At 53.1% G+C, this 26,774-nt stretch overlaps 10 protein-coding genes across 10 annotated transcripts; 4 read left to right on the forward strand and 6 right to left on the reverse strand.

Moving 5' to 3' along the window:
* Positions 1-365: 365 nt before the first annotated feature.
* AYO21_08469 (hypothetical protein) lies at positions 366-1,064 on the reverse strand (the record flags this gene model as incomplete). Its single annotated transcript, XM_022658412.1, has 1 exon — positions 366-1,064. One exon carries the CDS (start codon positions 1,062-1,064, stop codon positions 366-368), a length of 699 nt encoding a protein of 232 aa, XP_022509236.1.
* A 2,126-nt stretch (positions 1,065-3,190) lies between these two features.
* Positions 3,191-4,672, reverse strand: AYO21_08470 (hypothetical protein; the record flags this gene model as incomplete). The annotated part of the gene is made up of 1 exon (XM_022658413.1): positions 3,191-4,672. One exon carries the CDS (start codon positions 4,670-4,672, stop codon positions 3,191-3,193), a length of 1,482 nt encoding a protein of 493 aa, XP_022509237.1.
* An 838-nt stretch (positions 4,673-5,510) lies between these two features.
* AYO21_08471 (hypothetical protein) lies at positions 5,511-6,874 on the reverse strand (the record flags this gene model as incomplete). The annotated part of the gene is made up of 3 exons (XM_022658414.1): positions 5,511-6,093; positions 6,157-6,524; positions 6,590-6,874. 3 exons carry the CDS (start codon positions 6,872-6,874, stop codon positions 5,511-5,513), a joined length of 1,236 nt encoding a protein of 411 aa, XP_022509238.1.
* Positions 6,875-8,439: 1,565 nt separating this feature from the next.
* Positions 8,440-10,115, forward strand: AYO21_08472 (hypothetical protein; the record flags this gene model as incomplete). The annotated part of the gene is made up of 2 exons (XM_022658415.1): positions 8,440-8,681; positions 8,738-10,115. 2 exons carry the CDS (start codon positions 8,440-8,442, stop codon positions 10,113-10,115), a joined length of 1,620 nt encoding a protein of 539 aa, XP_022509239.1.
* Positions 10,116-10,717: 602 nt separating this feature from the next.
* Positions 10,718-11,470, forward strand: AYO21_08473 (hypothetical protein; the record flags this gene model as incomplete). The annotated part of the gene is made up of 1 exon (XM_022658416.1): positions 10,718-11,470. One exon carries the CDS (start codon positions 10,718-10,720, stop codon positions 11,468-11,470), a length of 753 nt encoding a protein of 250 aa, XP_022509240.1.
* An 899-nt stretch (positions 11,471-12,369) lies between these two features.
* Positions 12,370-13,233, forward strand: AYO21_08474 (hypothetical protein; the record flags this gene model as incomplete). The annotated part of the gene is made up of 1 exon (XM_022658417.1): positions 12,370-13,233. One exon carries the CDS (start codon positions 12,370-12,372, stop codon positions 13,231-13,233), a length of 864 nt encoding a protein of 287 aa, XP_022509241.1.
* A 363-nt stretch (positions 13,234-13,596) lies between these two features.
* AYO21_08475 (hypothetical protein) lies at positions 13,597-15,453 on the reverse strand (the record flags this gene model as incomplete). The annotated part of the gene is made up of 1 exon (XM_022658418.1): positions 13,597-15,453. The coding sequence occupies one exon, from the start codon at positions 15,451-15,453 to the stop codon at positions 13,597-13,599; it is 1,857 nt and encodes a 618-aa protein (XP_022509242.1).
* A 566-nt stretch (positions 15,454-16,019) lies between these two features.
* On the forward strand, positions 16,020-17,581 carry AYO21_08476 (hypothetical protein; the record flags this gene model as incomplete). The annotated part of the gene is made up of 3 exons (XM_022658419.1): positions 16,020-16,106; positions 16,168-16,678; positions 16,725-17,581. The coding sequence occupies 3 exons, from the start codon at positions 16,020-16,022 to the stop codon at positions 17,579-17,581; spliced, it is 1,455 nt and encodes a 484-aa protein (XP_022509243.1).
* Positions 17,582-18,630: 1,049 nt separating this feature from the next.
* On the reverse strand, positions 18,631-20,424 carry AYO21_08477 (hypothetical protein; the record flags this gene model as incomplete). The annotated part of the gene is made up of 1 exon (XM_022658420.1): positions 18,631-20,424. The coding sequence occupies one exon, from the start codon at positions 20,422-20,424 to the stop codon at positions 18,631-18,633; it is 1,794 nt and encodes a 597-aa protein (XP_022509244.1).
* A 4,009-nt stretch (positions 20,425-24,433) lies between these two features.
* Positions 24,434-26,490, reverse strand: AYO21_08478 (hypothetical protein; the record flags this gene model as incomplete). The annotated part of the gene is made up of 9 exons (XM_022658421.1): positions 24,434-24,842; positions 24,913-25,282; positions 25,347-25,634; positions 25,687-25,721; positions 25,773-25,869; positions 25,944-26,084; positions 26,140-26,208; positions 26,261-26,304; positions 26,357-26,490. 9 exons carry the CDS (start codon positions 26,488-26,490, stop codon positions 24,434-24,436), a joined length of 1,587 nt encoding a protein of 528 aa, XP_022509245.1.
* Positions 26,491-26,774: the final 284 nt, after the last annotated feature.

Consider the following 26,774-nt stretch of genomic DNA (forward strand, 5'->3'; position numbering starts at 1 on the left):
CCATTCGACGTCTGCTTTTCTCTCATAACCCAAGACGTAAGCACCCTCGTTGTAGAGGTCCATATGCCGCATCAATCATCAGGGACAGCCCATCTCCTTCAGCTCCTCAAGACAGCTTTGTATGTATGCTCTGTAGCATTGTTCTGATATTCCGCAGGTCTCCTCCATCTCTCGGTGACCTGGAAGTGTTGCTTTCCTCCCAAGGCACCGAAGCAGAGGGGTGGTCTGGAGACCACTGGTACCAGCCATTGATCGATTTTCTGCGTGAAATTTGTCTGGATGTTGGGTTCACCTGGTGCCTCATACTCTCAAGACCCGTATATCATTTTTTCAATGGTTTTCCCCCAGTGACATGTGTGTCTCTCTCAGGCGGATTTTCCTTTGCCTTTCATGACCTTGCGTCGCTGAGCCATCATGTGGGTATACAGGATATAGCTCCCCGGTACGTAGATGAGGAGGACAGCCTTCAATAGCAGATCGATCCGTAGGCCCTGCTTCGCTGCTGGCTTCAAAGCGAGGTACATGAGCAGACATTCGCTGGAGATACCGATGGGGTACAGGACGAAAAAAGTATTATACCGGAGCCAGGTCAGGCCGGTCGGGACCCTTTCACTGATGGCGGCCTTCCACACGAAGAAGCCGTATCGAATGACTTCTGTGGTCCCCCAGGCCATCAAGATCCCGGCAAAGGCGATCGGCCCCGTCGTCGAGCCCGGCACCGACTTGCCATAGCTGTTGGTCGTCGCAACGATTTGTGGGAACATGTCGAGGACAACCCAGACCACCAATATCCGCGACGCGACTTGCATTGCCGTCGTGAGGGGGCTGGCTCGCACGAGGCCCACGGTGGCATGGAGGATCTCGAGGAGGGCGATCGTCTGGGTCCATTTGAGGAGAGGGAAGAGGGCGTCGAGAAGGCCCTGAGGCTTGCCGAGTGCGAAGAGTGTGGGGATGAGGAAGACGGCTCGGAGCGTGATGACGGACCATAGGGCCAGGCAGACGGTGTTGTATGCTACCAGGTAATTCTGTGTTGGGGAAGCCCTTCGAGATGTTTGGTTCTCCATGGTTGTGTGTCTCGAAGGTCTCGAATGCGCCTGACGGGTCTGTGGAGGGGAGAATTGTAGAGAGATCTGTAACTTTATCAGTTCAGCGCGTCCTCCTCCGGCGGAGCGGTGCCCAATAATTTTCGGGGAATTGTGAAAGCGGCTTGAATCGAATATTATTCGTAGGTGCATGTGAAATTGAGAGTTTGACGCCTGCCCCTAATTTGGCCTAGCTTCCTAAAGTCTTGGCCTTACAAGTGCCTCTTGCATCACATATAATTTCTGCCAATTGAATGCGCGGTACTCGGCGCTGCTCGCCTCCCCTGGCCCCTTGGTGCCCCTACCGCTAGTTTCGTACCCTCCGATGCTCAAATACAATCCCCCCAAAACTACGCTTGCAGTGATGAGCATGAGACATTTGACATGAAATTCGTTGATGCCGCCGAGCGCTGGTACTGGAACATGGCGACGAACGAAGGTAATTCTTACGCACAACCGTCATCGTGACCGATCAAGACCAGAAATTGTACTTCGCCAAAGTCTCTTCTAGCCAATCTGAGCGTGTTCCAAGGAGAACTCAACGGATCGATTTACCAGAAAAAGCCATGCTTTTCTGCGTACGATTGCTCTCCTCATTTGGCGGAGTTTCTTCCCAGAGAAGCAACGATATATGAGCGCCTACAGCAATACAAGTCTCCCTCCATTGCATGGTGCTACGGGTGTATGGTGTCGGGCCGCCGTATTATGGGCCTCGCTCTCTCCAAGCACCACCAGACTCTAGACGAACAAGTGACTGACGATGAGGTGTTTCTCCAGGTACACCCTGATCTTGGAGATGCCATCTTTGAATTTGACGCTATTGTAGGTTTCCGCACATCTCTGCCGATGAAGACATTCAGGCCATCTCCCCAGAAGCCGACTATGTCAACACTTTGCACACGTTACCAAACAAGCCCAGGGTCTATAGGAAACCCAATCGAAAATGCGAAACGGACAAATCGGTCTGGGGTCGGTGCTGCAACCGCGAGCACAGCGGGGCGATCATGAGCTGGCCACAATGCAGGTTGTGCCTCCACAGTCGGTGCGGGTGGTATGGAGTATTCAGAGGAGGGCACCATTTTGGATGGAGAGGATGGCGGTGAGACATGGACGATTTCAGCGAGGTTTACCAAGATGAAAGACTTATCTGGAGAGACAGGGCTGGAAGTGGAAGCGCTCGTCACCAACAGAACTCTGACCTCGCAGCAAAGTGAGAGGCTCTCCATGCATTGAATCTGTCCTTGTCAGAAGAGGAAGAGGAAGATGACAGAAGTCAGGGAGAAACTTAGAAGAGGCCACAGGCTGATCTCGACTCGGATCGAGGATGACCTAGTGGTCCATCCCTCATGCCCTCTGCCTTCAGTGTTCGGTCGGGAACGTGTGACCAGCGATAGAAGCATTGAACGACTCGGTGGTGGTTGAAGGCAGATCCATGTCGCTAGGCAATACTGAGGCTGATCAGGCCCAGCGAAAAAAATGATATCCCAGGACTGACAAATGTGCAGGAAGTCCTTCCACAAGAGTGGGCGTCCCGAGAGGATTCGTATACGAAGATCACTCGACGCCACAAGCGGGAAGATGCCGAGTTAGAGTGTTTCAGTGGGACAAAGGATCAGCCCCGAACTCCCCAATGTGTCAAGAGCCACACATTTCCCGCTGTGTGGAGGGTTGCCAACATTGGTAAATGCGTCCGTGGTGGAGACTGATTGACAACATAGATATGCATGAGGTCTTCTCAAGCCTCAGTGCAACTCCACGACTGGCGACACAAGCCCGGATCAGACCAGGTGTCCATCCGTCTATGCTCTCTGGACAGCTACCAAGTGCCAGCTAAAGTCACGATCAAGCTCAATGGTCCAACAACTATCCTGATAGTTTCTATGTCATCCATATTCGACACAGCTATCTGCTACATCTATGTGATAATGTGAAGCTCGACACAGGCGAGCTTTGAATTAGGTGAGGTACCCTATGAATCATATAATTGATGTTCAGCTTGTAGAGGGATTTTGAGGGTTACGAGACAAAAGTTGGACCATCTAGAACATGTCTATGCAATTCCAGGCGCCATACTTTTCAAATCCTCTGGCATCAGACTCTGCAGATCGTCACAGAATCTCTTCCCGCTCTTTGGCATCCACTACACACTTTTCCCAGTCTATGATCCGCAAGACAATTGCCTGCACCGCCGCCAAAACAGCCATTCCGATGGATAATCCCGACCAAAGACCTGGCAGTCCCAGCATTGGGGGCCCCAGAGCGAGCACCATAGCCAAGGGTACTCCGATGCAATAGTTGACGGCGAATGTGGCCCAGCCGCCAATAGCCTGACGTCCCAATCCGCGCATTATGCCATGGATGCAGCAAACCGCAGCATCAAAGATTTGAAAAATTGCGACATATGGAAGTGTCCCTACAACAAGCTCTCGAACCTCGCTGGATGTGTTTGCAGTGCTGAAACACGCGATAAGACTGCCAGCGGCGAACGCTAGGGTCATGTCGAACAGGGCGGTTCCGGAGAAGAAGACGGCGTAGAATTTAGACATTGATTTCGCGGCGCGGACTGAACCTCTCCCTATCAAGTGACCAATTCTGGTGCTTGCCACCACGCTCCCAGAGAAAGGAATATGCCATATCAACACTGAAGTTGTCGACAGGATCGCTTGGGCTGCCAGGGGTCCCGAGCTCACGGATTTGTTGTCGCCGGTCTTGATGTATGCAGCACTGAAGTTCAGCAGCTCAAAGGCAAACCACTCCCCCAGTGTCATAACTGCACCCGGGATTGCGAGCTTGATCATAGGCATCCAGTTTTGGAAAGTGGTCTTGGGGAGAAATCCAGGCCAACACTGATGCGTCTCCGGAAGGTAGAGAGCGACGTACAAGACCAGCAGTAGGGCTCGGAGGTTGTTGCTTAGGGCCGCTGCAAGCGCAGATCCCATGACTCCTAGACCAAGCTGGAACACCAGAATCCAGTTGAGGACCAGGTTAATCGGTGTGCAGATCAAAAGCACGGCCAACGACGCAGTGAAGTTTCCCTGGCACTGCAGGAACCGCTTCCCGGCTTCAAACACCACGTATCCAGGCACGCCGACAAGCGATGTCCTCAGGAACGTTCCGGCCACTGTTGCCAGTTGTGGCTGAGGGATCATCCCGGCCAGGATCCAGGGGGAACAGAGCCACAGCGCACCAATCGGACAAGCTACCAGGAGCAGCAACAGGACCATTCTCTGGACGTGCAAGCCGACGGCTTTTCGATTGCCGGCTCCAAAGGCCTGCGCGCACAGCGTATCCAGACTCGTTGCCATGCCCTCGAAGACGGCGAAGCCGACAATGTTCATGGTTGTAACTCCCAAGGACACGCCAGCGAGCTCGTCTTCGCCAATGTGGCCGACGACCAACACGATGACCAGGCTGTAGAAGTATTGCAGCATGTACGTCAAGACCAAGGGCACTGTGTCGGAGATCATTGCCCGTGTTTCGGCTTCCCATGTCGTGGCTGGTTCGAGGCAGATGCTGCTGTCATTGCTGCCATTGTCCCCTTCCTCTGATGAGGCTTGGTCTGATTGGAGGAGTGGTGCAGTCTCGAGCATCTCGCAGCACCAGTTGGCAAAGAGAGACTTGTTGAACGACACACCCGCGGATGTCTAGGAATTTACTGTACGAGGCACTGCAATGGGTAAATGTCCCTTCTATCATGACTAACCTTGGATATTTCAAAGGGAAGAAGTCGATTCCTCCACCGCCTGATGAAACCTTGACCGCAACAGCTTGAGTAGGAGTTCGATTTGACGCACAGGTGCACCCAGGTTCAGACTAGGTGGTGGATTGTGCGCTAGTTATCCTGCAACCCACTGGTCCTTGCCACTTGCAACGGCACTGTGGAGATATAGAGCCAGGATTAACCGACCGGACTCTTCCTTAGGCTCCTTTCCAGGCCGCGGCCCTCCAGACCGTCTAACGGGGATCCTCTAGCTACTTGAATGAGGCGTCAGCTAGTTGGAAACGGAAAGCTCCGTGTCCTCTTTCGCTTGGGCAAACTGCACTTGCCCATGCCAGTACTCGTTCTTGGACTTATGGACTTGGATCGTCGAGTCGTGTGATCGCTCAGGCTCTCGCCTATTCGAGAAGTCGTCCGCTACGCCTGTGGGCGCCTAGCAGAACCTCCACAGAATCCTGCGGGCGACTGAGATTTTATGCCAAAAACTCCTCCTCCCTCAAGGGCTGTCGTCCCTATACGAGGTACTTGGACGGTGTTGACATGGTCTGTCAATGATATTCATGCAAAGATATGTCACATCTCCCTCCTCCATGCTATGCCATACTTTTATCCAGCGATCGAACTGATAGTAGGTAGCAATAGGCTCTTCGGGGGGCCCGATATTCCCCTTCCAAGGCCAACGGGAGGCGCCGAAACTCTGCGCTGTGGGTCTAGTAAGAATGCTGAGCCTCGCTGTTGATGGAAATTCGAGATTGCCCATCCGACCCGGCAGCATTGTGTGCGGCCATCATGTCCTCGTACCCGACCTCGTATGCTACAGTCCTCATGATGGCATTTTCTGTCAGGCTCCTCTGGCTCTCACTGCGTACAGGAACGTCCTTCATGTCAGAGTGGCTCCGGACATTACTCGAGACTTGTGCGGAATGTTGCCCACTGACCGCTTTCATCTGTTTTGTAGGCCACTCTCTCGACGAGGCGGTGGTGTTGTTCTGGCTCCTATTGGCCGTCCGCTTCATTGTGAAACGCTGCGTGACGGCCGTGGCAATCTTAGATCGGAGCCCCTGAGAGCTGTTGTCGACGGTCGTCTGGTACTGGGCAGGGACGGTGAAGAACGAGGTGCCGGATTTGAACATGTCGAGGACTGTTTTCAAACTCGGGATGCACGCCGTGAGGATAGACAGGTTCATCACCAGTTGGCTCCAGATGGCCGGGCCGACCATGTTCCAGCTCCTGTCGTCGGATTCGTACAATTTGCGATACTCGACAAGCTGGACGATGATGAAAATGGGGACACTGTCTTGACATATCAGTGCGACGTTCTTTTCAAAGTTCTGGGAACATTTTTTTGGCACATACATGATTCGAGAGGCGAACAAGGTCACGACCTGCCATTTTCTGGTCGTGTTTGTCTGCACCCACCACATCATGGCCGACGGGATGGCGACCAGGGCCAGGTCTGTCAGGATGTTCACGATCCCTAGGAAGAGCGAGAGCGCCTCCTGATCGATGCATTTTCCGTCCTCGAATATCCACGGCTGTGGTAGTTTGCACTGAAAGGCGATGGCAAAGACCCCGGAGACTGTCCAGCCAGAGATGATAGCCAGCAGGGCGTAACAAGAGCGTTGAATTCGTCGCTGTGGCGCTATCGCCATGACAAAAGAGACGACGGATGCTTTTGCGAAGCAGCAGGTGATGACGAAAAGCATCTGGGCTGCGTATGTATACTGTACCTCTGTCAGCAGATCCATCCTCTACGGGAGAGGGAGGAAAGACATGGTCACAACATAACTCGTGAGAAGGAGGCAAACTGGTCGTAGGACACGGCATCATGGTGTTGCCCTAAGCCATGCTTGCAGGCAGCGATGACACAGGTGGTTTGCACGAGTGCAGTGATTGTCGATGCGACGATCAGCCAGTCGTATATTTTCATAAACGTGAGGTGAAGCTTGGACACGACCTTGGACACGACGGCCATAATCGAGTATATCAGAAACACCGTGGCCGTCACCACAACCCACGGCGCATGGTTGTCGGGGGAGATCTGAAAGAAAGCAGGAGACTCTTGATCCGCCATCCTGACTGCTGCCGTGGTAGGGTGTGGACGAAGCGCAGAGACGAGGATCGAACAGTATCAAGAAAGAAACCCCAGAGTTGACAAAGGCACGCAGACAGTGGGCATCTGGCGTCTGTTTATTCCCCGACAATAAGCAGGGCAAGGTGGTGGTGATCGACCTGGCCAGGCTTTGCATGGCTGGCCACCTGGCTAAGCTGTCCTATGGCTATACTTGATCCGAATTGGGGCTCCCCCCAACCAGCATGCCGCTCCTGAGGCTGCCCTGTGGTATCAGGATTCCACCACGGCTCGTGTTTGCAGGGGGATGAAGCCGAGCATGTCTGCGTTTGTCCAGGGGACCAGCAGCCCAGCCGCCACAATCCAACTACTAGGCTTCCCCAGAGACAAGCAACACGAAATAAAGTACTTTGTTCACGTTTGGATCATGTATCTTCTTCTGGGAATGCTTTTTTTTTCCTCCATTGTCCTCCGAGATTGAGCATGTCCCATCCTTCCTCAGGACAAAAGGCGATCTGGGGAGCTTGGAACTGCTGAGAACGTGGCGTGTTCAACAGATTGTTGCGTCTGTGTGTCCTCTCATAATCCATGGAGATGATCTCAGGCCAATTACCGGAAAACTCCAACCAAAATGAGCAAGGCAAGGCAGCCCAGAACAGAAGGATCTACACAAGAGCCAGGGTGGGAGACAAGAGCCCTGCAAGTTTGGCACTTAGCTAGAAGTCTTGTAAAGTCGGAAGCGGGTTCCCCGCTACCAGTAAGAAACATGGGTGAGGGTTGAGGCTTGGACTTTCGCTACACCAAGAATCGACCAAGGAATATCGGTCGCTGGGGAGGCTGAAGACAATCCCTCGAATCGGTCAATGTGTCCGTCAATGGATGGCGATATGGAGAAGTGTCATTTGACCGTCATTCTATCCATATCGCACATGATCACCACATTAAATGAGCAAATTTCCGTCCGTCATTTGAAGATCCTACCCTTTGTCCCCGCCCCAACATCTTCGCCTGGCAATCCTCCCATCCGAAACTTCCAACCCCCTGTAATCACACGTTTAAGTATTCGTCTAGGTGCATCAATTGTGGCAAGGACGAACCCTGCTCGGCAATGCATCTCCTTTGACAAAAAAAACCCATGTTTGCCGTTGGCTGGATAGCTGCTTCGTCCACGCCGTCCAAACATCCACTGGGGCGGGATGTGTATCACCCATTGACAACGTGCAGCCGGGAGGACGCCGCTCCCGATGGGCCAGGCTATCGCCGCCGCTGCTGGGCTGAGTTCCTGTTCGTCAAAGACTAGAGGGTTCGCTAAGAGAAATGGCCCATTGTTGACCTCGATAGAGTCGGCCTCGAACACATGGGACTAACCACGCTCTTCTCCACGACCCTTTCTGTGCACGTTTTTCTCTTTCTCTCTCTCTCTCTTTTCCCTCTCTCCCTCTCTCTTCCTTCTTCAGCCTTGTAAAAGGTCATTTCTCTGATTCCTCATCCCAGCTCTTGTTTCCCAATCAAGACCTGTCCCACGATATATCTTTTCCCCAAACTAACCTTTGGGAAATATACCTACCATGTCCGACCACAGCGAAGCTTACGAACTGCATAAAGTGGACAAAGATGTGCAGTTGACGGTCAATCGTTTTGCAAACCATAAAACCAGTGATCATGCGGAATCAGGTTATGGCGCAGCCTCGAACGTGGGCGGAAATGGACAAACGATCGAGAGCGTGACAAGAGTTCGGAGGTTGTTCAGCTTCTCTCAGATCTTTGCCTTTTCTTTGACCTTTATGAGCACGTGGGAAGGAATGAATACGTGAGTGTCCTCGTATAAGCAGATTAATCGCGTGGGTAAAAGCTGACCAGCGACAGGAATATGTTTTTTGCTCTTTACAACGGAGGTCCGCAGACGTTTGCCTGGAGCGTCGTGATTGTCTATTTTGGGGCCATCGCACAAGCAGCATCCATCGCCGAGATGGCATCAACAATTCCTATTGCAGGCGCCCAGTACCACTGGACATACAACCTCGCGCCGTCGAACATGAAAAGATTCATCACCTGGATGCAGGGCTGGATGACGTGGTTTGGATGGGTTTCTTTGCTCGCCGGCATCGCAAATATTACCGCCATCATTCTGCAGCAGTTGGCGATGCTCAATCATCCCAGCTACGTCCCCGAGACCTGGCACATCACGCTGATCATGATCGCCATCCTGCTTGTCCAGGGTCTGATCAATTCTTTTGGCACGACCTTTGCTGTGGTGCCCTGGCTTGAGCTTGTGGCGGGAATATTGCACGTCTGTCTGTTTGTCCTGTTTCTGGTTGTGTTGGTTGTCATGGGCAGCCGCCACAGCGCCGAGTTCATCTTCTTGGAACGGTCCATATCCTCAGGCTGGACGGACACGTATATTGCGTGGAATCTGGGTATGCTCACCTGTGCGTGGAGTTTCACTGGATTTGACGACTCGTGCCATCTCAGTGAGGAAACAAAGAAGGCTCCTCAGGCGGTGCCACGAGCAACATTCTGGTCGATCGCCTTGAACGGTGTCCTTGCATACGCCATGGTGATTGCCATCCTCAGTGCCATGGGACCCATCGACGAAGTGCTCAACTCTGGTTTCCCCATCATCACCATCCTCCTCCGCGTTACTGGATCTGTCAAAGCGACCACCGCGATGGTCTGCGGACTTTTTGTCATTTCGTTCTGTGTCAACATTGCGTCCATCGCCTCGGTGTCGCGACTGACTTGGGCTTGGTCCCGGGATGGTGGCTTACCCCGATGGTTTGCGCTTGTGGACTCGACCCACCACGTGCCAATACGATCGATCTGGCTCTCGCTTGTCGTTGTCATGCTGCTGTCGCTCCTCAACATCGGCTCCACAACCGCCTTTGGAGCCATCACGGCACTGTCCTCGCTAGCATTATACTTTTCGTACGGCACTGCCATATCAGCAATGTTGTTGGCGCGGTGGACATCGTCGCACGGAGGCAAACCTCTAGAGCTGGGCGGATGGAACTTGGGCCGGTACGGAGTCTACATCAACAGCTTCGCGCTCGTCTACACGCTGTACATCATGGTGTTCCTGCCGATTCCGAGCACGCTACCCGTGACGGCCTCGAACATGAACTACGCGGGACCCATCTTCCTGTTTGTGTTTTTCTTCGCCATCGCCTTGTGGTTCCTGCGCGCGCGGAAGCACTGGCCCGGTCCGAACGTCGCCGTCATCGATTTTGTCAAGGCGCAGGAATGAACATGTTAGTAAGGGCGGGGAGGAGAGAGGTCGTGCGGATTTCCGCTAGCGGTCTGTTATGTCCCCTCCAGCCACTGGCTGTGTATATGAAACGGCGAGATGTATATACCTAGATAGCCAACGTCGATCCCCAGATCTTTGACCAAATTCTACCTGTGCAGAAATCTATACACAGACATCCGCTGCGATATTAACGTCGGTTTTTTGGGGGAGAAAAAGCCGAGTCCGTATAAAACTCGGATGACCTTGGTCATTTGTGTTCCACGCAACTCGGTACTCGTAGGTAGATGGCTCTAAAGTCATTGAAGAGCCCTCGTTAATTTAAAGAACATTAAGGTGGGTGGACAAGGAGATTGCGAAAGTCTATTATCAGTGGCACCAGGTGGATTTGTCCATATGGCAAGCGCGCAAGGCGATTTAACCAAAAGAGGTTAGTGAGTTCTCGGCTCACTTTCCTTCTACCCAATAATTTTCGAATCGAAAATTATTTCATGTTTTTTTTCCCAAGCGCAGTGGAAACCCAGACGTCGGACCACCACACCAGCAATATCTCTCGAGTTCTAACCCTCTCTCACCGGCCTGTCGATCCCATATCCTCCGCCATGCCTCCGTCGAAGCGCAACAGAGTCGTCCCGACGTCCAAGGTGCGGAAAAACAGAAAAGAGCTGGTCCGCCGACTCGCTGCAAATGTGCAGGACGCCGCCGAAAAGTACTCGTACATCTGGGTGTTTGACGTCCAAAACACCCGCAACAACTTCCTGAAGCAGGTCAGAGCGGACTTTGGTGACTCGAGGATCATGATGGGGAAGACCAAGGTCTTGATGGTGGGACTGGGACAGACGGAGGAGACTGAGTGCGTGCCCGGGGTGCGTGCGCTGGCTCCGTATGTCAAGGGGGAGGTCGGGCTGCTCTTCACAGATCAAGAACCCGAGAAGATTGAAGAATATTTTGCAGATTGGTTGAATCAGGACTTTGCCAGGAGTGGCAACGTCGCCACCCGGGACGTCAGGATACCCCCCGGGGAGATTCATACTCAGTACGGCGTCGAAGGCGGTGAGGATGATCCCCTGCCCGTCCAGATCGAACCGACGCTTCGAAAACTAGGGATACCCACTCGTCTCGTCAAGGGCAAGGTCGTGTTGGAAGAGCACCCGGATGGGTCGATGGACGAGGAAGAGGGGTACCTTGTCTGCAAGGAGGGGGATACGCTCGACTCACGACAGACGTCCATCTTGAAGATCCTGGGTGTGCGCATGTCGGAGTTCAGAATCGGGTTGAGGGCAGTATTTGACAAGAGCACGTCGACGGTGCGGGAACTCGGGGCTATGGAGGTTGACGACACCAAGGTTTCGTGAGGCTCTCTGGACTTTGCTGCGACTTGACCAGGTTCTCACCAATTTGCATCTGGAGCGGCTCAGGATGCACTCACAAGATGCACTCTTGTACTCCTGTGCACCTGCGAACTACTGGATATCACACCTTTCGTCACCGAGAAGGCCAATCTAAATGTCGACTTGGCGAAGTCTTCGACCATCCAGGGAACTACCATTGCATGACTGATCCACTGGTTATCTTTGTAGATACTGCTCCCATGCTGCTGGCTGTCATCCAGCACGGACCTTCAAAATCTGGGTGTCGAGCTTCTGCGATATGTCGCCTGCACTTTGTCATCCGACAGACAACCGCAACCGCACACGTTCAAGACAATCGCCACTTAGCGGTGATGTGAAAATACATCCGATGCTCAACCTCTGCAAATATCATCTTCAGAACGAAGGAACTGTGTTCGGACTTTCGCGCAGGGTACAGCATTTGCCGATGCTTGTCAGCCTTGGCCAGGCTATATATCCCAGAACACTTGCCGAGGAAGCCACCCGCGTCACACCGCCAAGCAGTGACATTGTGCATGGGTCAGCATATCATTTCCCAAATTTGTCCATATTGGCGAATGGAGAGGGAGAGGGACCAGGGAAGATGCGGGGACGAATAGAGAGAAACCTGTATGTTTGTTTAAACCTGGACCATTTCTCCTCCCTGCCTGTGTCGGATTTGGACGTTGGAGCTTTCTGCTTTTCTACCTCGTCTCCGAGCAGCATAACAAACAGGCAAGGTCTTCAGTGTCTCCCTCCTCCTACAATTCAAAACAAGTGCCCCAAGATGGTGAACCTCACTCAAGTAAGTAATCGCTGGCATGTTCGTTGTGACTGCCTCAAGTAATCTAGACATTTGAATGAATGAACGAATGACAAGTACCATGTCGTCCGACCAGATCCAGCGCGATCTCATCTCGGCGAACCACATCTTGCATTTCACGTCGGTGCTCGACGCCTACGGGCACATTTCTGCGCGGCACCCGCTCGACGCGTCGACGTACCTCATGTCCGCCAACATAGCGCCCGCGCTGGTCAGCAACGCCAGCGACCTCGTGCAGTATCGCGTGAACGACTCGATGGCCGTCGACCCGGACGCGCCCAGGGGGTACATCGAGCGGTACATCCACGGGGAGATGTACAGGCGGTTTCCGGACGTCGGGTGCGTGATCCACAGCCACAGCGAGGACGTGCTGCCGTACGCCATCGCCGGAGTCCCGCTGCGCGCCGTGTACCACATGGCGGGCTTCCTCGGACCGGGGCCCGCCCCGCTGTACGACGTCGAGGAGTCCTACAACGCCACCGAGCCGCACGACCTGCTGATCCGCACGCCGAAGCTCGGCCAAGATCTGGCCAGGACGTTTGTCTCGGCGACAAACGCGTCCGCCACCACGCCCGATTACACCGTCGTGCTGATGCGGCGCCACGGCTTCACCACCGCCGCGGCCGATATCCAGACGGCGGTCTTCCAAGCCATCTTCACGCAGTCCAACGCCAAGGCGCAGACGACGGCGACGCTGCTCCGAGGCGCCTTTGCCGGCCTGCCGGGCGACGAGGCCAGAGCGTGGACCGGCGGCGGCGGTTCTGGCGGTAGCAACGGGGAGACAAGTGCCTTTGAGCCCCTGACCGCCCAGCAAGCGCGGGACTGCGAGGTTTCGATCGGTGCGACCTCGGACCGGCCGTGGGGGCTGTGGCTGAAGGAGGTTGAGAATGATAGCTTGTACACCAATAACGTGGTGCTGGAGTGATTCACGATGTAGCCTTTGTATATCTCGGTCGTTTAAATGGCTTGATCGACCACTGACTCTCTTATCGACCGCTCCCTCCCAATTTGAAATAGTCTGGTGTGCTACGGACAAGGGGAAAATTGTCGTCACTGGGTTCGAATTACGACACCACTACAATACTGTCACGGACAAGCCCGGGCTCCAGCCTTGAATCGGTTACTAGAAGAAGAAGAGAATGATGCTGGCCGAGGCAATACACTTGTCGCGGGAAGCAATTGCACTGGCGCCGAAGGGACGTAATGAATGTCCTACCCGAGGCTGAAAGTCAGGTTTAGACCGACAGCGAGGTCGCCGTGTTGTCTAAAGGCAGCCTCGTTGAGCATCTCACATAACATTAGGACGGTCCAGGTAGTCCCTCACGCGTTCCAAGCCTACGATGCAAGCGCGCTGTGCCTTCCCCTGCGGCTCATATTCTCTCCACTTGCATTCTCCAGCCTCCGTTTCGACGCTGTCCAGTGGCAAAAGCACTGTCTCAAGCGCATGGGGTTTCGTTCGATCAAATATCGATCGACCATGCATCGTTGGATCATGTGTCGTTGGATCATGTGTCGTTGGATCATGTGTCGTTGGACCATGTGTCGTTGGACCATGTGTCGTTGGATCATGTGTCGTTGGACCATGTGTCGTTGGATCATGTGTCGTTGGATCATGTGTCATTCGATCAAGTATATCGACAAAATATTTGGGACATATGGTGAACTCGCTCTCATCCCGAGTATTGGATGTGCTGGGCCGGTCTTCGTTCTTTTCAAGCCCAGGTGGGATAGGATACCACGTCAGCCTGGACAAAGCGAGACTCAACATCCAATCAGATTGACTCGGAACGAACAGATGCTCGCAATAGTTGCGCAAACATGCAACAGTGTCTGCCTTGAGTAGTGCCTGACTCTTCGGATGGAGGATCTGGAGGAAATCCTCCCCAGAAGGGAGGCTATCGTTGTTTGGCGCATATTCATCGAAGACCATTGCCGGTTGATTCTGCCACCTCAGGGCACTACTGATGAGCCATGCATAGTAGCGCACTAGTCGTGTCGCTTTATCTCGGTCGAGCGTTTGGTGACGCCTGGACGGACTGCCTCTGTTCGACTTCGGAAGCCGCAGCGTCGAGGCTTCGAGGTTTTCAAACCATGCCGAGTTGGCCAAGGTGATAAGAAGATGTCCGCTTTCACGAGTGCGGCTGTCATCCTCTTCAAGTAGCCAATTGACCTTCTCGCGGGTATTTAGTCCATACGCACGAAGTGAGCGATAGAGAATCCCGTCCATGTTATAACCACTGGTCGTCATAAGGTACTGCTTATATGAGTGCATGAATCCCCTCTTCCTACGCCATTGCCGCAGGTAGCTTAGAAAATCTTCCTCGTTCTCGAATGGGAGAGATCCCCGCGCCTTCTTCCTATCGAGGCTGATCTGGATGTGCCGTAAGAGCTGCTCTCCCGCAATGATGATTCCATTGGAAACATCGACAAGGCGCTCGTCATCTTCGTCGACTTGCGGGAGTCCTTCCTGCGGCTTGTAGATCAGTTCGTGGTGCATCTTCGACCAGGTATGCATAAGCAGCGACATGAGCTGAATCTCCAGCACCCTATCTTTCACAGCCGATTGGCCATCATCATCATCATCTTTCGGCTTCAGCTGAACTCGGTAATGACGAGCAAAGTATCCTAAGAATCTGCTTTTGCGTCCAGAGATGTCGGTTCGTGCAGAAGGGTCTGCGTCAAGACTCGGATAGCGATGTGGTCCAAATTCCGAGTCCGGCCAGTCCTGGACCGCCTTCACTTCTTCAAACCGCTCGGTGATCATCTCTTCGACTTTTGAAAAATCGTTGGGATAGTAAAGTGCAATCCGAATACCGGCGAGATCGTGCATATCCCTCTCGATTTCCTCGACTTTCTCGTACCTCTGGGTGCGCTCAGCCTGCCGTCGGAGGATGGTTCGTCTGGCTGAATTCGGTGTTTTTGCCCCTCCTCCGTCCCAACCCTCGCTTCCCCGGTCGAAGAGCTCATGCTTAATATTGCGCCGACTCAGCTCGTCCCTCACGATTGTTTTGGCGAGTCGGGTCAGCTTTCCGTAGGCCAAGTATCCCCCCCTCGTGTACTCTTCTAGAAATTTGTTGATCACAGGACCTTCTGTTTGATCGGCCAGCTGCGCTCCTGTCCCTGTTTCGATTGCGCGGGATTCCATATCGAAGATATTGATGGGGGATTTAACGTGTTTTGTGGGCGAGAGAGCTCATGGACGTAGTCAGACAGTGGGCTTCTTGGCTGACGACGCTCGAAATTTGCGGCGACAGAGATCAAGAACTCATTTGGGGGCATAATACTATACGATGATGTGCCCCAAAGTGGTGTCCACCCTGGCTTCGAATGCCAGCCAGAATTTCCCTGTAACGAACCGGGGGGGAAAGACAAGTGCGCCTTCCTAATGACCTGTCATCCAACTTGGGGGGTCCTTGACCCAACTTTGGGGCGCATGCCTACGTATTCGCTAGTCCTTTTTGACATTAGAGAAGCATCGAGGCGTGCGATTTACCATTGGCGATAACTGTTGTTAGTACCTCGGTGTTGAGCCTCTGGACACCTTGGGGCACCATTCCAATCCGCGATTACTCAGCCACCATGTGTCCTATCATGATTGCACGACGCCAGCAACAAGATCCTTTTCGTCGTCCTGCAGAAGCTCTGCCTCCACCAGGCCAGGGGCCGAGTGCATATTTGTGACGCCACCGCGACATACGTACCCATGTTAACATGACAAACCGTATTGCGGCTCTGGGCCTGATTGCCAGCGCCGGCCACGAGCGAGAAATCATCAAGCTAAATGGAGACCGCTGCCACGTACCGAGAATTTGTGAGGTTTCGGCAACAGAGCAATCCGTGCGTGGCTGGGCTCTCACAGTTTCTAGAGAATGGCGACCTGCAACAAGATTCCTGTCGAATTTACTTGTCGGGCTGCGCTTCCCAGGTTTCGACAGGTTCCCAGAGCTTCGATCAAGTGTATCTGGACGACCTCCGCTCCATCCTTGCCACGCCGTTCAGCGCCGGTCCGGGGCGTATCATCCTCATTGAAGATCTTCACCCTTTAATCGTGGAGATACTAGGGACAGCTCTTGACATCGACCCAATATTCTTTGCCGACCACGTCGTGACGAATTACGCCGAGATCGAGAAGTCCCCGGCTCCTCCCTCAGTTGCCCTAGCTCCATCTCAGATTGCATCTCAAGCAGACAGGGTCAACATCCATTTCCAGCAGATTGTTGATCTCGGTGCCGAAGAGGGGTTTCGAAATTCTACGTGGATCTTCAACACGGCGGCAAATGTGCACCGCACCGTCAGGCGCCTACCGCCACTCTCTGGACGCCAGTTGGGCATCGCTCGGAGCTGTTGTTCGGTTTTGGTGAAACCATTTGGTCAGTCTTGGATCGGTAAGGTTTTCGAGACTTCCTTCCTCCTCAGAAGCAAAGAGAGTCAAGCAAGCATCTGACCGAGATTCGTCACAAGCATTGATCCTCGTTGACTCGACAACCTCTAACATGTCGTGCGGCGCAACTTCGTGCCACATCCGCAGATTCCCTCTCCATAATGGCACCGAAGATTTTCGGACGCCGATCCTGTTTTCTGCCTTTCAATCTCAGAGACATCGACTTGATCCTCCTTCCGCCTCCACGTCCCTGGTCCAAATCCTCCGGGACTGCTTTGTCGAGAGTCTGCCGACTTTCGAGCACGCCAAACCCAGCGTTCTGGATCTGGCGTACTACCCGCTGAGAATAGTGGTTGGCGAATGGATGTTATATAGCCAGGTCATGGCTCGGTATCTGGCGCACTACGAATACTCTTTCAAAGACATCGAGTTGGTTCTTCGCGGCGAGAGAGACGACATGATTGAACTCCAGAAATGGCGCCACCGCGCCATCCAGTCGCAGTTCAAGATCCAATCCACGAGACGGTTCGTCGCTTATTGTTTGGCTCGGAGCCCGGCCGAGAAGGAGCGCGGTCCGTGGGATTTGATCTTGAACGACTTGGACCACCTGTCTACCAAAATCGAAGTGTATGGCCAGTCGATGGAGCGGATGGTCTCGGTGGTGACATCAATGTTCCAGCTCATCGACTCCCGTCGGTCGATCGCCGAGGCTATCAATGTGAGACGGCTGACCATCGTCGCCCTTGTTTTTGTGCCCCTGTCGTGGGTCGCGAGCTTGTTCAGCATGACTGATGACTTTGCCCCGGGTCAGTCGAGGTTTTGGCTATATTTTGCTGTTGCCGTCCCACTTTGCGTCGCCATCGGCGCTTTCTCACTACTGGCAGAGTTCTAGTTGATCTCTAACCTTTCGATGCTCCTGGTTTAAGGCTCCTATTCGAGACTACAGGACCCAGATACACATGTCACGGGACGGCCAGGCCGAGGCCTAATGTTGTCGCCCACGCCCGCCAAAGCCGGATCTCTGGCGCCCGTCTTGTGGAGGAGTGCATGTCTAAGAGCTAGACTATCTCGCGGCCATCCAGTGATATATACGCGGGAATCCTAATCTCGTCACTACATCTTAAGCCGAGACTTTCTGACAATTGGCTCGTCCTAAACTCTGGGATACTTTCTTTGGGCGAGATGACTCACTGGTCTTGGGGCATAGTTGTTGAACTTGGGAGGGGGTGTATGCGTGTCTGAGGCTGGTTTTAAAACTGCGCTCATACTACGAAACTACTGCTCATGAAGCCCCACGAATGTTAATCCCAAGGAGAAAATAAAGAGTGTGAGTGATGAAATGATATATATATTTGATTAAGAATAAAACATCCTTCCAATCCCAAATACCCGGTACCCTGTGTGTATGGCATGTATATGGCATACACCGACATGGTACGGTATGAGATGATGGTATAGATGGCATGATGTACTGTATCTCTCTTTGTGACCGGGTTGATTTCGTAAAACCCAATTCATTTCCCTTCCAACCCCACCCACGCCCACGCCGTGCACCAAAAAGAAAGTAGTAGGGAAAAAGTAATTGAAAAAATGAAGAACCAAAAGAAGAAAAAAACACTCCCTTGTCGTCGCCGCCGCCGCCGCCGTCGTCATGTAGCGTATGGATGTACATACATATTAGTCCAGATTATCCATCGCGCGCGGTGCCATCTGATATCGTCCGTCTGTCCGTCTGTCCGTCTGTCCGTCTTTCCGTCCGTGATTAAAAACTCGATTTCGAATCGACGTCGAAGTCGAGATGTGATGTGATATGATCATCCCATAACCTATGAGTTCATCCCTGGGGAATCTAGATAACCTACCTATGCATAGATAGGTAGGTTTGTCCTAGACTGGTAGGTGAAAAGTTAGAGGGGAGAAAGGGAGGCAGGATTGAATGATCTAGTACTGCCAGCCCGCGCCCCAAAGGCTCGCACCCACAGCCTCCTCGGTCGCGTTGCCCGAGATGGCGTCGGACCGTTTCGCGAGGCCTCCGCCACAGCCGACGGCGCAGTACGAGAAACCACAGCAGTTGTTGTCGAGAATACAGATGGATCCGAGGCAGTCGTCGTCAGTGGTACACCCGACGGCCGAGGGGCATTCAACGTTTTCGAGACAGAGCGAGAGTCCCAAGATGCTGCCGAAGCAGAAGCATGAGTCGCTGCCGCCGCAGGTGCCGAAGACGCCGCATTCACCTGGGGTGTTGCATGTTGGGGCGGCGGGGGCGGAAGATGTCGTTGTGGTCGTGCTGCTGGTGGTGCTGGTGCCGCTGGTGGTTGTGGTCTCAGACGTGGTGCTGGTTGTCTCAGACGACGTGGTGGAGGTCGCAGACGAAGACGTGGTCGACTGAGGCCCGTTCGATGAGGTAACCTCTGATGAAGTTGTCGACGTGTCAGACGAAGTGGTCGTCGTAGTCTCGGGCGTCGTGGTGGTAGTTTCAGACGAAGTGGTGGATGTGATCAGTGTTGATGTTGTGGTAGGAACAGTGGTCGTGGTCGAGCTTGCAGCGGAGCTGGAAGTAGAGCTGGAGGTCGAGCTCGTGTTCAGGATTGGGCCCGTGTCCGAGCTCGAGCTTGAGCTCGTGCTTGAGGACTCGCTGGTCGAGCTCGTGGCTCCACTCGTGGTCGTGCTGGTGCTCAAAGTGGAGCTTGTGCTCGAGCCCGTGCTTGATGTCTCGCTGGTGCTCGAGGTTTCGCTCGTGGCAGAGCTGGAAGTCGAGCTGGAAGTCGAGCTTGTGTTCAGAATCGGGCCGGTGTCCGAGCTTGAGCTCGTGCTTGTGCTTGAGGATCCACTCGTGCTAGAGGTCTCACTGGTAGCAGTAGTCGTGGTCATGGTCGAGCTTGTAGCAGAGCTGGAAGTCGAGCTCGTGTTCAGAATCGGGCCAGTATCCGAGCTCGAGCTCGTGCTTGTGCTCGAGGTTTCACTGGCAGCAGTGGTCGAGGTCGAGGTTTCGCTGGTTGTGGAGCTTGTGGAACTCGTGTTCAGGATCGGGCCGGTGTCCTGGCTCGAGGTTGAGGTTTCGCTCGAGGTCGTCGTCGTCGTCTCCGAAGTGAACGAGGTAGTAGTGTCAGTGCTGGTGGTGGTTCCAAGGATGGGGCCTCCAGTGCTAGAAGAGGTCGAGGTCACTGCGCATGGCGTCGGTGTCTGGATGCAAGAGCAAAACGTCGAGATGGCACTCGCCGGACCAGCCATGATAGCTGACCATAGTCGCGCATCATAGTCGACAGGCGAAGGTGTTGGCGAAGGCTGGTTGGGATAGCCGGGGTTATTGGGGTTGTTGGGGTAGTTGGGATAGCTAGGTTGGCCCCTGTTGCCGCCGTAGGCAGGCGCAGGCTGACCCCGGTTACCGCCGTAGACGGGCGCAGGTTGGCCCCGGTTACCGCCATAGACGGGTGCGGGCTGACCGCGGTTACCGCCATAAACAGGCGCAGGCTGACCCCGGTTGTTGGAGTAGTAGACAGGCTGGCCCCGATTGCCCCGGAACGGGAAAGCCCTGCGGCGGTTGGCGGCCTCGATGGTACATGTTGGGGGATAGATGGCCGCGCAGTAGTCCTGGGCCGGGGAGTAGTCAGCTAGTTCGGTGTAGACGCTGTTGGAGCAGACATCAGTTGGGACGGCGATGGTCAGAGACACGCAGGAGAGGAAGGACAAGAGAGTGATCAAAAGAGTGGACGGAGAAGATCCCCAAGTCGCCATTGTGAGCTGGCGTGTGTTTTTTCGAAGAAAAGATACAAAAGAGTGTATGTTGGTGAGATGAAGAGAAGAAATGTTCCTACCTGGGCATGGGCTCTGGACATTAATATACCATCATGGGCATACCGTGGACAGCACTCTGAGGGCTCATAACATTGACGTCGTGGACCCAATACCAACGATACTACGATGAAGCTGTTTGTTGTTTGTTTCCATCAATACCCATTGTAGATCAGTATGATTGTTTATGATGGGCAGGCTGAGCAGATGAGGTGAATGAATCTACTGGGTGAATCGATATAAGCTTTTAAAGTCAGTGCCAAGGCTAAACTGTTCCGTGTTCGGGATAGTAACGTCTAGTATCGATGATCTAGCGCGTATCCCCCATACCAAGATTAGATAGTGTGAAGACTGTGGGGCAACTCCGCTTTTGCTATTGGCTGTAACGCCACAAAATAATCTCCACCACAATCAAGATCGACAGAACGGGTCAGGGGTTGTCGAAATAGGGAGCCCCCGATCCGGGGCACGGCTTGTACCGTTGGACCAAATCCCCCGGTCTGCTGGTTACCTTTGAGTTAGACTAATACAACAACACACGCTCTGCTCACATGCCACACCGGATGGTGTATCCGCGCCCAGTCAAAAAGACAGCAGAGAGAGTGAATTCACTCCACATGCAGTAAAGTGTTTTGTCCCACCCCTCCCTCCGGCGAAAGTTTGCGAGCTCAGTGGCAATAAATAGTATGCACGAACAAATGAGAAGAGTGTGGTGAGACTGATCCGATCCCGGGTTTCGCCATCAACTAACAAAGTCCCTCACTGAGCCCAGGAGCCTCGTTTCGAGTCGAGGATCGACAACGCTTTCCCTGGCCAAGGCTTTGTCTGTTTGGATTTCGACAAGGCAGAATGAGGCTGAATTTATCCCACCCATTAGTTTTGTTTCCTTGACACACCTAAAACACTGGCCATCTCTTTGAGAATCCCCAACGGGCAGCAATCTTACCCTTTTCAGCTACTTGTCAACATTGCTGAAGGTGCACTACATGGGCGCAGATTATGGCTGGTACTTTGCATCTTGACAAGATTAATCAATACTTGGTACACAGGTGATTTGCGGCTGACCCCGCCGGACCTTTTCGGAGGGATACTGGGTATCAGCCTCGTGTCTTGTTGTTCTGGAAGAGGGCCACGCCTCGAGTTCGGGAAGAGATTGCTCGCGTTCATCTTGGCGCCTTATTTTGACGAAATGCATGCCCATTTCACTCCAGTGTCCGCTGGAGTACATACAATGAGAACGTTCGGAGTGGAAACATGTCTCCCTCTGCCTGGTAGTTTATTGATACCGATCACATGATTACCCCTGGTGCAATTCATGGCCTGACATTTTCAACAATCCATGCCTGGATGCCTCTGGAAGTCCAACTGTGTTTGCAACGAAACAACGCCAACGGACCGTTACATCCGTCATTCGAGTCTGACAGTCTCAAGAAGTCGATCTGTCAACAATCATCGTGATCTTCGGAACTAGCCACGACGGTCGCGGTCTTGCCAACTCGTCGACCTGATGGTGGAGGTCGTATCGATCTGATAGGTATTCCGGAGCGTTGTGTCATGTTGTTACTGGTAATCTCCCACCGTTCGCGAATGGGATGTGAAGACTGCAGCCATCTTGCTCAACCATTAGGTTGTCGTCCTCGAGCGAGTCGCTTGCGTCTCTGTTTATTGTCCAGGGAATATGCCGGCGTCGTGGCAGAATAAGAAGGACGGGGTCTGGGCCTCATGATTGGTGATGGGTTCGGCTTCTTCGGAGCATAGCCTCAATGGTTAGCCTGGACGTCGTGATGTGATGCGACCTCCTGCCTATGCCAATCTGGAACAGTAATCACATCCAGCTCGTGGAGATGTAGTTTCCGCCAAAGCCTCAACAGAAATTGCCACCGCTGGTCTCTTAGTATTGCTCGTATGCACCGGCTTTTTCCTCCTAACTCGTGGAGCGTATGGGTTTTGCGCCATTGAGGGGAGCTGAGTGGTGGTTAGTGGCTCGCTTGCATGAAAGGTGACCTCCGATCAGGTATCCCGAATGTCGATCCTCGTGACTGCTTGAAATAGTTCCTTAGTTAGCCACGCTCGCAAAAAAAATCCCCGCCGCAATAATGGCTTTGCACAATTGGTGGCCAATTCCAGCGCCCAGCTGGATAGAATCTCAAGCCACGCTTGCCTGCAAACGCCTCAATTTTCCCGTCCTTTCCGAGATTGGCGTGTCTCTTGTTGTGGTAGGCCATGGTCGAGAGCCACGACGATCTGAGGCGGATCACAAATCCGCGTGGCGCCAATGGACATGAACTTGAGGGTGAATTTCCATGAATTGTCGTGGCTGATACATTGCGACTACCTTACGCTGGACAGCCATTTCCATTAGAGTCTGAGGCAGTTTTGCCCTTTGGAGGAGGTCGCAAGGGAGGATTATATTCACTCTAGAAAGATAGAGATTAGGTCGAGCGCGGGCGGTCGTGCTTTGCGAGCGGGAGTACAGGAGGCACACAGCGAGGGATCGCTTGGTGGTGCTCATGTTCCTTATCCGGCAGGCAGCCTATAAGTTGATACACATTTTCGTCAAAATTCGGACGTCCAGCTCCTGTATCACCGTCAGAGGCAGGGTAACTGATTCGCCAGTCGATGTATTAGACATTGAGACATGCTCGTCCTCGCTGCGTTGTACTCACTGAATTCCGCATTCGGAAAGGGAAGCCCTTGACGAAATAGGAAATACCTCGCCAAGGCTGAGAACAAGGCCCACGCTGATTGGCTGAGAGCATCTCTGTCCCAATCCGGAAGAGCCGACACGATTCATCACTCACCTATGTAACTAGCCATGCAAGCGACCCAATTCAACCATTGAGGCTGGCTGCTTAGGCTACAATACCTGTATCATTACTCATCACAGTCAATACAGCATAGCATATAACCAAAAGTCCCCAAGGAGATGCACATAACATATGGCTGCCGACTGTACTTTTGCGCCAGTCTCATCTGCATGATACACTCTGCCTCCATGCGAGCGTCCACGTAGCGGTCTAGAAAAGCCGGTGTGTCGCTTATTGCTCCAGTAGATAATCTCGTGCTGCCTACTCGATGGGGCGTGTGAGCTAGCATGGTTTGGTTGGGCATCATAGAGGTAGGTCTACTTCGTTTTTCGAGGAAGTTTGGGAAAATAATTAAATTTTTGAAAATAAATATTTTATTTCCCCAACCACAAATTGTTACGAAGCACAACTCAACTTCTTCCCACCAATAATACCAACACTAGAAAAAATGATTCTGACACATCATCTCGGGAAGATGACATGTCTACTCGTAGGTAAAAACTGCCGAAGCTGATAGTGCAGTATGCCTGGCTCTGCTGCGAAGCCAGGTAAATAAATCCAGCCATGCCCGCAACTCTTCCGCGAGCTCCTCGACTCGGCTGTTGAAAGCGTCAGTACACCGCCACTTTTCGCTGCCACGTTTCTCAAATACAGAAGAAGATGACGTCGCGCGTGCTTTGAGCCCTTTTCACCGGGAGCTGGCACCTCACATACGATTCAAAACATTGGATTCGTCTTATATCCCACGCTTCGGCTTCGGCCTCGGCAGCGGCAGTGGTGGCGGTGGCAGATCCGTGACTTGTACTAGGTAGGACCTAGCCAGTGAAACGACCCCTGTTTGACATACGCAAAGAAAAAAACGAGTGGAACTGAGCAGTTTCGCAAGACCCTGACGGACGACTCGGAAGCACTTCCCAAGAAACAGGGCCGGTTTCCTCGAGCTACTCGCAACTACAAATCTATCGATTCTACCACGGAGGTAAATAGCCTAATATGTCTCTGGGATATTTTCCCTGTTTTTCGTGGGTGGCAGAACAAACTGCCGGATTCAAGATCCCCAGAAGATCGAAAGGAGCTGACGGCTCATTCGTTTCCTCACGACCGACCCTTGCCTTGCATACGTTGATGTGGTCAGACCGATGTATTTACCCCGTCTTCTCGTGAATCTCGTCCACATGGGTGACCTCGACACCGAACCCATGGTCCCCGCCTTTTCTGGAAGCGCCGATCTCGGTAATGTCCCCCACACCGATGGCATCGGTGGCCTTTTGTTTGATCTCCTCGACGGCGTCGGCGCCGTCAAACGTCCGGTTGATCTCCTCGAGGGTGGCACCGCGGGTCTCGATGAAGAAGAAATACACGGTGACGAGCTGGATGATCAGCCACCCCTCAAAAAAGAAGTAGAACTTCCAGCTGCCGGCGGCGATGCCGATGGGGATGATGTACTGAGACAGGGCCAGGCAGATGTTGGTGGCGAGGCCCTGCATGAAGAGGCCGTTGGCGCGGATCTTGAAGCTCAGGATCTCAAGAGGGTAGCCGATGTTGAGGGAGATCCTGGTGGGGCACAATAAGTCAGTGAAGGTCGAGGAAGAAATTGTCTCCGGGGGAAAAAATGGCAACCTACCAGGCAAAATTGTAGAAGAAATTGTGGAAGAAAATCATGGCGATGACACCCTTTCCGAATCCAACTTGCTTCGGATGCTGGAGCTGGGACGCCGTCAAGGCAATCCAGATGGCGAACGTGCAGCACATGCCGCTCGAGGCAATCAGGAAGAGCGGACGACGGCCGAACCGGTCGACCATGCACGCCCAGAACCAGGCTTCGAACATGTTGACCATCAGGATGAAGCCGTTGAGCATGTTCTGGTAGTTTGGGCTGTCGATTCCGATGTTTTGAAGGATGTTGTGCAGGTAATATGCCGTCAGGCTGGTGCCGGAAAATTGAGAGAAGACGCCGCAGCAGAGGCAGATGAAGACGCGGTAACGGTTGCCACCTGAAGGAGAGAAAGTTGGTTAGAGCAATGCGACGTCTTATTCCCTGGAACAGTTATTACTCACGGGTCCTAAACAACTCGGACCAGCGACCCTTTTGTTCGCCCTGGCTGATCGAAGCCTTCATCTCGGCATATTCAAAGCGGACGAGAGGATCGTCCCGATCGCCGTTGGCATGGTACTTTGCGAGGATGGCGAGAGCTTTGTCGTCCTTGCCCCGAGACATGAGCCAGCGGGGAGACTCTGGCAGCAAGATAACGAGGATCAGTTGGACGAATGAAGGCGCGGATTGGAGCAAGCTGGGAAGCCTCCATGACCAGTTCGACTTGATGTAGAGAGTGCCAAAGGTGATCCCTGGAAACAGGGTCAGTATGGAATCTCCAAGGACGAAGCATATTCAACTCACAGCCTCCAAGGAATGCGCCAAAATAGTATTGAGTGCTGCAAGCTGGTCAGTCCATATGAACTCGACATTGCTGAGGAGAGGCGTACTTGTATAAGGCGCTGATCTTGCCTCGCTCGCAGGGGTGGGCAAGTTCGGTGATGAGCAACGGTGAAGCCAGACCAGAGAATCCAGATCCAAGACCAACTGACAGAGAAAGGAGTTAGTCGAGTTTGACCCTGATAGAGAGAGTGGCCGTCTTGGGGGGGAAGGCTCCTTACTCAGGAAACGAGCAGCAGTGAACATGTGGATGTTCACAGACAAACACTGAAGGATACCGGCGACGACCACGATGAGGCAGCCGACGAAAATTGTCCATTTTCGCCCGCCATAATCGGCACTGTACGGTGCCAGGATCAAACCTATAGACAGTGTCAGTGTCCCCATGGATCGACCGTACTCGGCGAATGCACTTACTGACCACCCCTCCCACACTCTGTATAGCATTCAGCAGGCCCTGCGTCGAGCCGTGAGGATGGTGGAAGTCTGGATTGATATCAACAATCTGCCACTAGGGATGATATTCACGATCGCGTACAGTTCTCATAGTAAGTAATGGATTGCACTCCATTCATCAAGGAGCTGGATGGATGGTTGTTAGCCCAAGTAGCAGAAGACAACATCTATCTCATACCCATCGTATCCATTGGTCGCGGCTGAAAGAAGTGCGATCAACAGGAGGCCGTAGAGCTTCCTCCGGCCGGGATCCCTGTACCATGGGGTGACGTTGGCCATAAGCCTGGACATTTCTTGTTGTGTCGTCGCCATCTTGGGACAGGTGTAGATACTTGTGGTCGTGATTCAATGTAACAACACGGCGAGCAGACACGGTCTGAGAGGAGGAGAACGCGACAGCAGACAAGGAGAAGCTGACCAGCCATGTCGAATATCCATAGAGGTATATATGCTTCGTCCCCGTATGTCTACTGCCAGAAGAACCGCATCTGCTCGACACCATACCGGTTAAATTGTTGTCGGTGTATTGCCTGTCTGTGCACACATGAAAGGGTGGTCTACCGCTTGACTTCGCAGAAACTATAGCCTGAACAAAA

The sequence above is a fragment of the Fonsecaea monophora genome (genome assembly GCF_001642475.1).
Source record: "Fonsecaea monophora strain CBS 269.37 chromosome Unknown Scaff74, whole genome shotgun sequence".
Taxonomy (NCBI): domain Eukaryota; kingdom Fungi; phylum Ascomycota; class Eurotiomycetes; order Chaetothyriales; family Herpotrichiellaceae; genus Fonsecaea; species Fonsecaea monophora.